This window comes from Pseudophryne corroboree, chromosome 2, assembly GCF_028390025.1.
Source record: "Pseudophryne corroboree isolate aPseCor3 chromosome 2, aPseCor3.hap2, whole genome shotgun sequence".
Taxonomy (NCBI): Eukaryota; Metazoa; Chordata; class Amphibia; order Anura; family Myobatrachidae; genus Pseudophryne; species Pseudophryne corroboree.
Genome location: NC_086445.1, coordinates 104,512,987 through 104,527,690, shown reverse-complemented (window position 1 = coordinate 104,527,690; position 14,704 = coordinate 104,512,987). Strand labels below are relative to the sequence as shown.

General features: G+C 44.5%; 1 protein-coding gene across 1 annotated transcript in view; it reads left to right on the top strand.

Annotated features, from left to right (window-relative positions):
* Positions 1-14,306, top strand: part of LOC135001428 (hydroperoxide isomerase ALOXE3-like) — a 122,900-nt gene extending 108,594 nt beyond the window's left edge. The window contains exons 12-14 of the mRNA XM_063951581.1: positions 4,742-4,842; positions 11,773-11,937; positions 12,802-14,306. Of these exons, the coding sequence (XP_063807651.1) occupies positions 4,742-4,842; positions 11,773-11,937; positions 12,802-12,981 (446 nt within the window). The 3' untranslated portion in view covers positions 12,982-14,306. The remainder of the gene's footprint in view (positions 1-4,741; positions 4,843-11,772; positions 11,938-12,801) is intronic.
* Positions 14,307-14,704: the final 398 nt, after the last annotated feature.

Sequence of the window (14,704 nt, the reverse complement as noted above, 5' to 3'; positions counted from 1 at the left end):
CATATGAAAAGATGACACCACTTTTGACAGAAATTGTGGACGGGTCCGCAATTCTGCTCTATCCATATGGAAAACCAGATAGGGGCTTTTATGTGACAAAGCCGCTAATTCTGACACACGCCTAGCCGAAGCCAAGGCTAATAGCATGACCACTTTCCACGTGAGATATTTTAACTCCACCATTTTAAGTGGTTCAAACCAGTGTGATTTCAGGAAACTTAACACCACGTTAAGATCCCAAGGTGCCACTGGAGGAAAAAAAGGAGGCTGAATATGCAGCACTCCCTTACAACGTCTAAACTTCTGGTAGAGAAGCCAACTCTTTTAGAAAGAAAATGGATAGGGCCGAAATCTGGACCTTAATGGAACCCAATTTTAGGCCCAAATTCACTCCTGACTGTAGGAAGTGAAGGAAAAGGCCCAGCTGGAATTCCTCTGTAGGAGCATTACTGGCCTCACACCAAGAAACATATTTTCGCCATATACAGTGATAATGTTTAGCTGTCACGTCCTTCCTAGCCTTTATCCGCGTAGGAATGACCTCGTCCAGAATGCCCTTTTCTGCTAGGATCCGGCGTTCAACCGCCATGCCGTCAAACGCAGCCGCGGTAAGTCTTGGAACAGGCAGGGCCCCTGTTGCAACAGGTCCTGTCTTAGAGGAAGAGGCCACGGGTCCTTTGTGAGCATTTCTTGCAGATCCGGATACCAGGTCCTTCGTGGCCAATCTGGAACAATGAGGATTGTTCTCACTCCTCTTTTTCTTATTATCCTCAGCACCATGGGTATGAGAGGAAGAGGAGGAAATAAATAGACCCACTGGAACACCCACGGTGTCACCAGTGCGTCCACAGCTATCGCCTGAGGGTCTCATGACCTGGCGCAATACCTCTGTAGCTTTTTGTTGAGGCGGGATGCCATCATATCCACCTGTGGCAGTTCCCACCGACTTGCAATCTGCGTGAAGACTTCTTGATGAAGTCCCCACTCTCCCGGGTGGAGGTCGTGCCTGCTGAGGAAGTCTGCTTCCCAGTTGTCCACTCCCAGGATGAACACTGCTGACAGTGCGCTTACGTGATTCTCCGCCCAGCGAAGAATTCTGGTGGCTTCTGACTGAATCAAAACCGGTTGGTCGCGAAGCAGGGTCTCCGCTTGACGTAGGGCGTTGTATACGGCCCTTAGTTCCAGGATGTTGATGTGAAGGCAAGTCTCCTGACTTACCCACAGAGCTTGGAACTTTTTTCCCTGTGTGACTGCTCCCCACCCTCGGAGGTTTGCATCCGTGGTCACCAGGATCCAGTCCTGAATGCCGAATCTGTGGCCCTCGAGAAGATGAGCACTCTGCAGCCACCACAGGAGAGACACCCTGGCCCTGGGGGATAGGTGATTAACCGATGCATCTGAAGATGTGATCCGGACCACTTGTCCAGTAAGTCCCATTGAAAGGTCCTCGCATGGAACCTGCCGAAGGGAATGGCCTCGTATGATGCCACCATCCTTCCCAGGACTCGAGTGCAGTGATGCACTTACACCTGTTTTGGTTTTAATATGTTCCTGACCAGTGTCATGAGCTCCTGAGCTCTCTCTATCGGGAGATAAACCCTTTTGTCTAGAATCATGCCTAGGAAAGGCAGATGAGCCGTAGGAACCAACTGCGACTTTGGATATTTAGAATCCAGCCGTGTTGTCGTTACACTTCCAGAGAAAGTTATACGCTGTTCAGCAACTGCTCTCTTGATCTCGCTTTTATGAGGAGATCGTCCCAGTACGGGATAATTGTGACACCTTGCTTCCGCAGGAGCACCATCATTTCCACCATTACCTTGGTGAAGATTCTCGGGGCCGTGGAGAGACCAAACGGCAACGTCTGAAATTGGTAATGACAATCCCGTACCGCAAATCTGAGGTACGCCTGATGAGGTGGATAAACGGGGACATGAAGGTATGCATCCTTTATGTCCAGAGACACCATAAAATCTCCCCCTTTCAGGCTTGCTATGACCGCTCTTAGCGATTCCATTTTGAACTTGAACCCTTTCAGGTATATGTTCAGGGATTTTAAATTCAATATGGGTCTGACCGAACCGTCCGGTTTCGGGACTACAACATGGTCGAATAATAACCCCCTCCTTGTTGAAGGAGGGGAACCTTGACCACCACCTGTTGAAGATACAATTTGTGAATTGCAGTTATCACTATTTCCCTCTCGTGGGGGGAAGCCGGCAGGGCCGTTGGTGAGGGGGCATCTCCTCAAAGTCCAGCTTGTATCCCTGAGACACAATATTGCCCAGGGATCCAACAGGGAGTGAACCCACTTGTGGCTGAAATTACGAAGACGTGCCCCCACCGGGCCTAGCTCCGCCTGTGGAGCCCCAGCGACATGCGGTGGATTTTGTAGAGGCCGGGGAGGACTTCTGTTCCTGGGAACTAGCTGTGTTGTGCACTTCTTTCCTCTGCCCCTGCCTCTGGCAAGAAAGGACGTACCTCGGACTTTCTTGTTTCTTTGTGATCGAAAGGCTGCATTTGATAATGTCGTGCTTTCCTAGGCTGTGCAGGAATATAATGCAAAAGATCAGAATTACCAGCCATAGCTGTGGAGATCAGGTTCGAGATCCCTTCTCCACACAATCCTCAGCCTTCCATATGCCTCTTAAGTCGGCATCACCTGTCCATTGCATATCTACAGGACACGTCAAGCAGAAATCGACATAGCGTTGACTCTAGAACCCAGTAGACTAATGCCTTTTTGGGCATGTTTTATATATATATATATATATATATATATATATTAAGGCAGCATCTTTAATATATATATATCAATATATATACACATATATATATATATATATACATACTAGGGTCTCAATCTCTGCTGATAAGGTACCTGTCCACGCTGCTACAGCGCTATAAACCCATGCCGACACAATCGCCGGTCTGAGTAGTATACCAGAATGTGCACGCTATCTGCAGGATCCCTGAGGATAGCTGTTAAGTCTGGGCTACCTTTTGGGCAAACATGACACCCTAGGGGAAGATTCCCATCGTATCCTGGCCCTAGTAGGAGAAGGATTCTCCCTGAGAATTTTTTGTGGGAAACTGCAGTCTCTTGTCTGGAGATTCCAGCTCTTTTTCATCATGAGAGGAGGGAAATTTACCTCAGCTTTCTTCCCCTTAAACATGTGTACCCTTGTGTCAGGGACAGATGAGTCATCAGTAATATGCAAATCATCTTTTATTACAATAATCATATATTGAATACTTTCCTGCCATTTTGGCTGTAACTTTGCATTATCGTAGTCGACACTGGAGTCAGACACCGTATCGATATCAGTGTCTATTATTTTGGATAGTGAGCATTGAGAGACTCTGAAGGTCTCTGCGACATAGGGACAGACATGGGTATATTCCCTCTGTTCTCTAATCTTTTGTGCAATAAATTCACCTTAGTACTTAATTACACATATCCAAACAGGTGTCGGCATTGTCGACGGAGACACCCCTCACACACATATTTGCTCCATCTCCTCCTTAGGGGAGCCTTTTACCTCAGACATGTCGACACACACGTACCGACACACCACACACTCAGGGAATGCTCATCTGAAGACAATTCCCCCACAAGGCCCTTTGGAGAGACAGAGAGAGAGTATGCCAGCACACACCCCAGCGCTATTAACCCAGGAATAACACAGTAACTTCATGTTAACCCAGTAGCTGCTGTTTATAATGATTTTTGCGCCTAATTATGTCCCCCCCCCTCTCTTTTTACCCTCTTCTACCGTGTATCTGCAGGGGAGAGGCTGGGGAGCTTCCTCTCAGCGGTGCTGTGGAGAAAAACATGGCGCTGGTGAGTGCTGAGGAAGAAGCCCCGCCCCCTCGACGGCGGGCTTCTGTCCCGCTTAAATATACATTTTCTTGGCGGGGGCTCATACATATATACAGTGCCCAACTATATATATGCTAAGCTTTTGCCAAAGAGGTCCCAATTGCTGCCCAGGGCGCCCCCCCCCTCCCCTGCGCCCTGAACCCTTACAGTGACCGGAGTATGTGAGGTGTGTGTGGGAGCAATGGAGCACAGCTGCAGTGCTGTGCGCTACCTCAGTGAAGACTGGAGTCTTCTGCCGCCAATTTCGAAGTCTTCTTGCTTCTTATGCTCACCCGGCTTCTGTCTTCCGGCTCTGCGAGGGGGACGGCGGCGCGGCTCTGGGATCGGACGACGAGGGTGAGATCCTGTGTACGATCCCTCTGGAGCTAATGGTGTCCAGTAGCCTAAGAAGCAGGACCTATCTTCAGAGAGTAGGGCTGCTTCTCTCCCCTCTGTCCCACAATGCAGGGAGTCTGTTGCCAGCAGAGCTCCCTGAAAATAAAAAACCTAACAAAATACTTTCTTACAGCAAGCTCAGGAGAGCTCACTGAACAGCACCCAGCTCGTCCGGGCACAGATTCAAACTGAGGTCTGGAGGAGGGACATAGAGGGAGGAGCCTGAGCACACCAGAATCTAAATTCTTTCTTAAAGTGCCCATGTCTCCTGCGGAGCCCGTCTATTCCCCATGGTCCTTACGGAGTCCCCAGCATCCACTAGGACGTTAGAGAAATAACTTTTAATGTTTTCAAGATACCTTTTGGTGTATTTAAATATATATAAAACTTGAATTGTACTAGTAGTAGTAGAATTTGTTATACACGTTTGCCTGAACTAGAGGTATAGACTTTAAATGGAGATTATCCAACTCCCTCTGATAGGGATCCCATCATTGTTGGAGACCACAGCCTCTCTGATCAAGTACCTGACTATGGTGATCTTCACATGTTCTGCTCATCATGCAGCTCTCCACGATAGTGAGGTGAGTGACAGATCATTTTCAGTTTTACGCCATTTATACTAATTACCCTATTTAATGCCAAAAAATGCAAAATCATGCACTTGGGTCTCAAAAATCCAAAGGCTAAATATAGTATTTATGGCACTATACTGTAAACTACTGAGGAGGAAAGGGATCTAGGAGTCACTATTTCAGGTGACTTAGAGGCAGGTAAGCAATGTAACAAAGCAATGAGGAAGGCTAGTCAGATGCTTGGTTGCATAGGGAGAGGAATCAGCAGCAGAAAGAAAGAAGTAATAATGCCACTGTATAGGTCATTGGTACGGCCTCATCTAGAATACTGTGTTCAATTCTGGAGGCCATATCTTCAAAAGGTTATTAATATACTGTATTAGAGACTGTACAAAGAAGGGCAACTAAAATGGTGCATGGCCTACATCACAAAACATACCCAGAAAGACTAAAAAATATCAATATGCATAGTTTGGAGCAGAAAAGGGAAAGAGGTTCTTAACATGGTCCAGGAGGGAAACATTCTCCAAATGAAGAGAAGCAATAAGACACAGGGACATGCACTGAGACTGAAGGGAGGGGGGGGGGATTCAGGGGAAATTTGAGAAAAAATTACTTCACATAAAGGGTAGTGGACAAGTGGAATAATCTCTCATCAAAGGTGGTAGAGGCTAAGACAGTAGAGCAATTTAAACATGCATGGGATAGACATAAGGATATCCTTACAAAGAAATAAGGATCAAACAAGGTTAGAGATAAAAAAAAATATGGTAAAAAAAAAAGGGGGCAGACTAGATGGGCCAAGGGGTTCTTATCTGCCGTCAAATTCTATGTTTCTATCTGATACCATATTGAACGTTTTGTGTGGTTAGTCTTTCCTACACACATCCTTTGATTAGGGATGGCCACCAACCTTTGATGGCTAACTAACATTGATAGTTTGCCTCCGATGGTTGATGGATCTCTGTCATCAATGTCTTAGAGGCAGCAATGGTTTTTCTTCCCCTTCTCACAGGGACAGTGGAGTTTAACCCAGACCCTTCCCAGACTGGACCAAAGCAATTGGAATTTGCAGAATATAGGGGGTCATTCCGAGTTGTTCGCTCGTTATTTTTTTATTGCAACGGAGCGATTAGTCGCTAATGCGCATGCGCAATGTCCGCAGTGCGACTGCGCCAAGTAAATTTGCTATGCAGGTAGGTATTTTACTCACAGCATTACAAGGTTTTTTCTTCGTTCTGGTGATCGGAGTGTGATTGACAGGAAGTGGGTGTTTCTGGGCGGAAACTGGCCGTTTTATGGGTGTGTGTGAAAAAACGCTACCGTTTCTGGGAAAAACGCGGGAGTGGCTGGAGAAACGGAGGAGTGTCTGGGCGAACGCAGGGTGTGTTTGTGACGTCAAACCAGGAACGAAACTGACTGAACTGATCGCAGATGCCGAGTAAGTCTGGAGCTACTCAGAAACTGCTAAGAAGTGTCTATTCGCAATTCTGCTAATCTTTCGTTAGCAATTTTGATAAGCTAAGATTCACTCCCAGTAGGCGGCGGCTTAGCGTGTGCAAAGCTGCTAAAAGCAGCTTGCGAGCGAACAACTCGGAATGACCCCCATAGTTTCAGTTTCTGCAAGTTTGGTATTTTGCTGCTCCCTCTGTAGTACTATTGCCAAGCCTGCCCCTTCTGCATGAGTGTGTGCGCTGTTACTCTATTTCATTGAGGAGGATGGCTGTGCAGAGCTGCCGCTACTGCACCTGTGTGGCACAGGCTGGGGACCATATAAGAGAGTAGCCAGCTCCTCCAAGTCTACTACTCCTAATAACATCTCACATCTGCCCCACTTAGATGCCCTGTTGGAAATTGTTGCACTCACACAAGGAGAATACCGTGCAGTTTTATTTACTTTTTTAATATTTATTTTTAACTTAATGTGAACCAATTGCATTCATAACAAGGTTCATTTAATCATCCAAAAACTTTGCAGCCAGTGTTGAGACTGCATTCTGCACTGGGGGTGTCTGCATTGTGCAGAGCATCAGCAGCCATGTGCTCTTAACCATTAATGACTAGGAGCCTTGGAATGCAATTTTCTGCAGACCTGCATTGCATCCTTTATGGATGAATCCCTAACATACAGTATTACATAAAGATAATAACAAGACTCTGGGAAAGCTGTCATCAGGGGTTAAAGTGAACCGGAATGGGGCGGATCTGCGTTCAGTCAGTTCCATTTGGAGACGGAACCAGTTCTGCCTTCTCCAACCCACCTAACCCAGGATGTCAGCCTGGCATGTAGGGAGATACTGAGTGCCGGCTGATATTTTGTTACCAGCGAGTGCCCAGCTCTTTCCTCGCAGTGGCAGCCAGAGGCAGGAGTTCAGGCGGCCAGCACATATAAACATACATGTCGAGTTGTATGTAAGACAACTTTACATTGTGCTGGCTGGCTCTCCCCTACAGTCTTGGGGCCTGATCGCAGCAGCAAATTTGTTAGCTAATGGGCAAAACCATGGGGGTCATTCAGACCCGTTCGCACGCTGCATTTTCTCGCAGCTGTGCGAACGGTTCTAAACTGCACATGCACGTAGGCGGCAATGCGCAGGCGGTCTTAGGCGGCAACTCACCATTTTCGAGGAGTGTCCGTAAAGACGCAGGCGTGCCCAGCCGTTGAAGAGGAGGGTTCCTGAAGTCAGCTCCAAGCCGGATCATCGCAGCGGGTGAGTAAGTTCTGAGCTGTGCAGAGACTGCACAAACTTTTTGTTTGTGCAGCTCTCTGCACAAGCGATTGCAGCCCTGCACAGCCCTAAACCCCTCCCCTGTAGGCGGCGATTACCTGGTCGCAGCAGTGCAAAAAACGGCCCATGTGCGACCAGGTCTGAATTAGGCACCATGTGCACTGCAGGGGAGGCAGATATAACATGTGCGGAGAGAGTTAGATTTGGGTGAGGTGTGTTCAAACTGAAATCTAAATTGCAGTGTAAAAATAAAGCAGCCACTATTTACCCTGCACAGAAACAATATAACCCACCCAAAGCTAACTCTCTCTGCACATGTTACATCTGCCCTACCTGCAGTGCGCATGGTTTTGCCTATTAGCTAACAAACCAAGAAATTCCCTAGCGCTTGTATAGTCAACTATCCTGCTCGTTTTATCATATATAATATAAATAAAAATTGTTAACACTAAGCTGCTCCCAAATGGTACTACTGAAATATCAGCTGTGGATTGAAAATGCAAAAAAGATATACGTATATCAGGAAGCGCTATAGTGTTAAAGTAAAAAATATTTTATTACACAATAGTCCAAAAACAATTCAATAAGATAGACATATAATTCATATAGCTATATAATTGCTTCTCTCATAAGTGTCTCCAATTGTATCCAGCCGCACCAAGACCCTTAATTGCAATGTTCTTTATATTTAAGGGTATAAGGTGCTTATATAAACCATAAGGTTTTGATGGACAGTGAGTGTCCCGTTTAACACATGTCTCCTTAGATCTTTATTGTCAGTCAAACAGCAGCGTGAGGATTTTAGTGGCAAGCAAACCAACATGCAGTGACTCCTCCATTAATTGACGTTATGTGATCGCTGTGTGAACGGGCTGAGGGAGGGCGCCGTAGCGGTGATGTCAGGCGCTATGCTACACCCCAGTTCGAACAAAGCTGACAATGTCCAGTTGTTTGCAGTGTAAATCAACGGGTCAGTCTTACCGGACTTGTATTTCTCGCACTCGCCGTGAGATCTCTGCAGTGAACTCACGTAGCAGTAGTGGCTGTGTGCTGTCCGTAATCGGCTGTCCTTAGTATAAAGGCCGTGGAGACAACTTTAGATGGGTTTAATTGAGCCCCTTACGCGTTTCTCCGCCCTTTTCCTACGGCGGTTTCGTCAGAGGATATAACAACTACCAAGCCTGGCTGTTCTTTTAAACCCAAACGGACCAATCAGAACCAATTGATTAATCCAAACACCTGTGGTGTCCGCTGTAGTACAAATACACTTAGAAATCATATGTCTGTCTTTATAAAAATTCACTTAATATAAACCAAAACGAGCAGAATAGTGACCTTTATATTAGATATCGAAAGCAAACTGTAATTTGTTTAATTCAAACTGAACGAATATAAATAATTTTATATAGTTTTAATAAACAATTCTCAATGAAAGCAGATGGGATTACCTTCTGCACTCATAGCATAATGGTAAGAGTGCAGAACTAGCATGCTATGGGACCCAGGTTCGAAGCCCAACAGGATACATTATATAATTTTATAATTTGCTGGATAATAGATACTATAATATGCCGCACATAATAATTAGCGGCATGCAACAAATTATATGCATAATACATTAATATAAATAAAAAACAATAATAAATATATAAAAATAAAGATAAAAACATCTGTATCAAATAAATTCATTTAATGTACTGTGCTAATATATAGCATAGTGCCTTATCCTCTCCATCTAAATTTCCACTTCTCATTAATTAGTTGTTATACCTAATAATGTACCACCATATAAATATAATAGCTAGTTGACATACCTATATCCTAACCTTAGTACCAAAATTATTGTTAATCCAATAAATAGAGAAATAGAACTAAAATTCTAAAGATAATGTTTCTTGTCTGAAGCTCTTTTATCTTATATTATTTAATTCAATGTTTTCATTGAGACCATCAGGAACCAGTGTATCTAGAGTAAAGATCCAAAATGCCTCTCTGGTGCAGAGGCGGCTATATCTATCTCCACCTCTCGGGGTAGGAGCAATGTATTCAATACCTTGTACCTTTATTACATTCATATTCCCTTCATGAGTTTGCAAAACATGTCTTGATACACTGTGACTATTATTCTTATTAAGAACATTTCTTCTGTGCTCAAGAAATCTTATGTTAAGGCTGCGTGTGGTCCTGCCTATGTACTGCATACCACACTCACAGCTTAGAAGATAAATAACATATGTTTTTTGACAATTCATGTATGATTCTATTTTGAAATTTTGTCCAGTTGTAGTAGATTGAAAGGAAATCTTCTATGAAGAATGAAGTTACATGTTATGCATCTGGTTTTACCACATCTGAAACAACCTATATATGTAGAGAGCCAAGTGGTTTTATTCAATGGTTCGTCTGACTTCTGTATATCTTGAAAAAAACTGGGTGACAAATGATTTATATTCGTTCAGTTTGAATTAAACAAATTACAGTTTGCTTTCGATATCTAATATAAAGGTCATTATGCTGCTCGTTTTGGTTTATATTAAGTGAATTTTTATAAAGACAGACATATGATTTCTAAGTGTATTTGCACTACAGCGGACACCACAGGTGTTTGGATTAATCAATTGGTTCTGATTGGTCCGTTTGGGTTTAAAAGAACAGCCAGGCTTGGTAGTGGTTATATCATCTGACGAAACCGCCGTGGGAAAAGGGCGGAGAAACGCGTAAGGAGCTCAATTAAACCCATCTAAAGTTGTCTCCACGGCCTTTATAATAAGGACAGCCGATTACGGACAGCACACAGCCACTACTGCTACGTGAGTTCACTGCAGAGATCTCACGGCGAGTGCGAGAAATACAAGTCCGGTAAGACTGACCCGCGAACTCGCTCATCACTATGATTTACACTGCAAACAACTGGACATTGTTAGCTTTGTTCGAACTGGGGTGTAGCATAGTGCCTGACATCACCGCTACGGCGCCCTCCCTCAGCCCGTTCACACAGCGATCACATAACGTCAATTAACAGAGGAGTCACTGCATGTTGGTTTGCTTGCCACTAAAATCCTCACGCTGCTGTTTGACTGACAATAAAGATCTAAGGAGACATGTGTTAAACGGGACACTCACTGTCCATCAAAACCTTATGGTTTATATAAGCACCTTATACCCTTAAATATAAAGAACATTGCAATTAAGGGTCTTGGTGCGGCTGGATACAATTTGAGACACTTACGAGAGAAGCAATTATATAGCTATATGAATTATATGTCTATCTTATTGAATTGTTTTTAGTCTATTGTGTAATAAAATATTTTTTACTTTAACACTATAGCGCTTCCTGATATACGTATATCTTTTTTGCATTATTAGCTAACAAATTTGCTGCTCGATCAGGTCTGAATTAGGCCCTTGGTCGGCACTGTAGCCCACGGGGTAATTTTCCTTTCTTTTACGTTTTAATCAAAGCTCTCCCAGCAGCAGCTGGTAACAGTTGCTGCATTGCTGCTGGGAGAACTGTTGGTGGCTGTGGCTGGAGACTAGCAGAATCGGACCTCGCACTTTCCGAGTGGAGGCTCCAGTCTCTGCCCCCACTGCAGGGGGAGGAGGCATACAGTGGGCACAGCCAGGGGGTAGTGTTGACAAGGGATGGGGAGGTGGGGGGGGGGGGGGGGGGAGACTGTCCTCTCTTACGTTCCCCGGGCCCCACAATGGCTTAATCCTGCCCTGATATGGGCCTTGAACACCATGCATCTTCCATAAGAATCTTTATTAAGAAATGTGGAATGTTAATGGTCTTACAGTATTTACAGTCTTTTTTCCCCCCAGTCCTGGGAGTCCTTTGACATGTACTGTAAATATGGAGATTGAATTATACATTAATCTGACGCATGAAAAATACATGCTGCAAGATGACCTGTATGCTGAGGAAGACCCATTGAAGTCCCAAGAATTTATTATTTACTTATCTTTTTTTTTTTTAGCATATTCTTTTGAGATTTACAATTGGGCATAATAATAAGAGAATAAGAGACAAGTTCATAATTGCCAGATGTAAGAGCACAATGTTTTATATGTACACACTACAGCTGGCCTTTGGTTACTAATGCATATGTCCTATGTATCAGGAATAAATTATGGGGATGAGAATTAAGCAGTCTGGGTAAACTATTTCCGCATATGAACGTGTTTCATATCTTCCATGCTTCCATTGCAGTGGGATTTCTACTCCTGGATGCCTAATGGTCCCTCATCCTTGAAATGCCCCCCTCCCACAGCTAAGGGCATCAGCACAATGCAGAGTATCCTGGATGCATTGCCAGATGTAAACATTACTGCCGCGTTCATAGTTTCGCTGTTCACTGGTGTCCCGGAAGACGTTGTGAGTAACTTTAATCAGTAAAGAAAACATAAATAAGTGTCTGCCCCATTATTACTCACTAGTATTTTGGACCCTTCATTGTCTGGGTCACTAGCTAGTGGGCACACGTTTTTTTCCTGGTGTATCCCGTTCCTCCTGTATCCTCCTTTCCTCTCATCATCTCCATATTCTTCCCCTTTTCACCCATCTCACTATTTTTCCTATTCTTCCTGAAACCCTGTTCTTACCCACTTTCCTCCCTTCACCCTTTGTTTCCTCAAATATTCTGCATGTTCTTCCACCTTTTCTACATCTCCCCGTGGTCTTCAACCTTTCCTCAAAACTCTCCATGTTCTTCCCCCTTTCCACCCATCTCTTCATGTCCTTCCCGGCTACACCTTATGCCAACAGGTTCGCTCACAATGCTGAGCCCAGTGGGTGCTATATGCCCTCTGGGTGCGGAATGTGGTCAATTCCATTCCCTCTTCCTCTTGGCGGCAGGCTACATCCTGCACTTAGGGCTCAAGGTGCATGGGGAGCTAGTTGTGGGAGCTCCGGCAGAGTGTGAGGATCTGGGTGGTGGTGTGAGGAGGTGCTGATTCCAAAGGGGTGGTCATTTAGCTGGGGGAGAGGAGAGGTGTCTGGGCAGCCAGTGAGAGCTGTGACGATAGAGATGGGGCATTCCTACAGATCTCACCCGCCTAGCAGCAATATATAACAGATTCCCCAGGAAAGGAATCCAAATCTGCTGTATATATAGATCTATATAAATGCTCCATCCATTCATGTACATACAGATCTGTGTAATGTGGTGACTGATGAATGGAATTAGTGCATGATAACATTTATAAATCTTCCATTTATACAATTTCCCATCATCTTTAGATACTATTTGGAGATTACCCAGATGTGCGTTTTACAGAAAAGATCCCGCAGAAGTTCATTAAGGATTTCCAAAACAAGCTGACGGAAATTTCCAAGTCCATTAATGAGCGGAACAAAAGCATGGATTTGCCGTATCCCTACTTGGACCCAAAAAAGATTGAGAACAGTATCACTGCCTAACATTAATAGAAGCTGTTTATCTACTGGTTGTGTCTGAATTTCCAATCCATTTTTCATGTCTCCTTATTCAGAGTCTGTTGCCTCAGCCCCCTTCCCTTCACGTACCTGAGTCAGATGTGGCTGGAATACGAGTGCAGGCGTGGCTTCATTGTGCATAGTGTAAATGTTAAAAGCCACAGTACATAGGCTTACCATACTATCCCTTTAAGTCAGGACACTAATGAATTACACAGGTTCTCTGGCTGATTAAAATCAGGTCAAATGCACTTTAAAGTCAGCCAGCCACAGAACCTGTATAAGTCCTGAGTGCCCATGGTAAGCAGAATACATCTGTATTCTCGTCAGGATGGGATGCCAGCTGTCAGTATCCCAACAGCGGCATCCCACCTGCCAGAATGCTCACTGCGCTCACCACGCTGCGGGCACGGTGGCTCACCACAGGATCTATGCCCACTCTATGGGTGTCGTGGACACCCATGATGGGAACAGCCCCTGTGAGCCGGTATTCCAGCTGTCGCCATTTTGAGCTGTCAGGATTCCGGCGTCCGTATCCTGAACGGCGGGATCCCGACAGTCGGCAAATTGATTGCCTCCCTGGTAAGCCTAGCAGTAGCAGTAGACAATTTAAGCACATTACAGCTAATGGTCAGATAGTGCAGATAATTTCTCAAGTGGATTATATCATCTGAAATGTAAACCTAACCAGATGTAAAATGGAATTTATTATCATTATTTTTTGTTATGAGAACACTTAAAATATTTGAGCAGTGTTCCCCAGCTGTGAGAAGCATTCTCTATATTTGTATAACGAGTGTGCACTGCAGTGTAAAGTGTCTTTTAAAACACTATTCCAGCAGTGTCAGTGCATATGCATATATCTGTGTGCTTTCACCCTGTGCAACCAATCAGACGCAATCATCATCATCATCAGTCTGCAAATTACACCGGGGTTATAGCTTCCGCATGTCAGACCGCTACAGGCAACTACATTTTGGCTTTTCACTTCCCATTTTAGTTGTAATTTATGACTACACGCTCTACTCACAACCTTACTGCACTTTGGCCATGTCTACACGCCCACATCCCTCATCTGCACGCCAATTCCAGCCCCCTAGTCGTACACTTTTTTTCGTACTGCTGATGAATAACTATAAAAAAGACACCTAATGTAAAAAGACGCACATACACACTAAAGAAAGGTGCAACCTGCAGCAGGAAAAAGGTGCAAAATGCATATATACGTGTTACACTGAATAAGGCCCTGTATGATCTGGTAATTCCAGTAGTATAGTATCTTCAAGATAATTACCTGTACCTACTGTATATGTGACACAATTAAAAATGAAAAAAATAAATGGGCTGAAGTATTTTTATTACATCCATTCTGTCTTGAAAGTTAACTTTGTTCCGTACTAGCCAACAGTCCCAGAAGGTCTAGGAGAGTACTGAATTTTAGGGTCCTTTCTTGCCTCCCGATAGAGCTGACCAGTCTCCCTGGTGCCGCCCACTTCCCAACTGAAGTGGGCGGCTGGGATGTTGGATGACACATTTCGGATTGAATTGCCTCATCCTAGCCCCTTCACTGCTGTAAAATACTGAGAATTTCATTTTTGAACAGTGATGAGCAAGGTGACATGTAGCCCCTCCACCTGTTGCAAAACAGTGCCCATCTAATAGGGTTGCCCACTTGGGACTTTGTTTTTTTGGGAAGTCTTCAAGAATG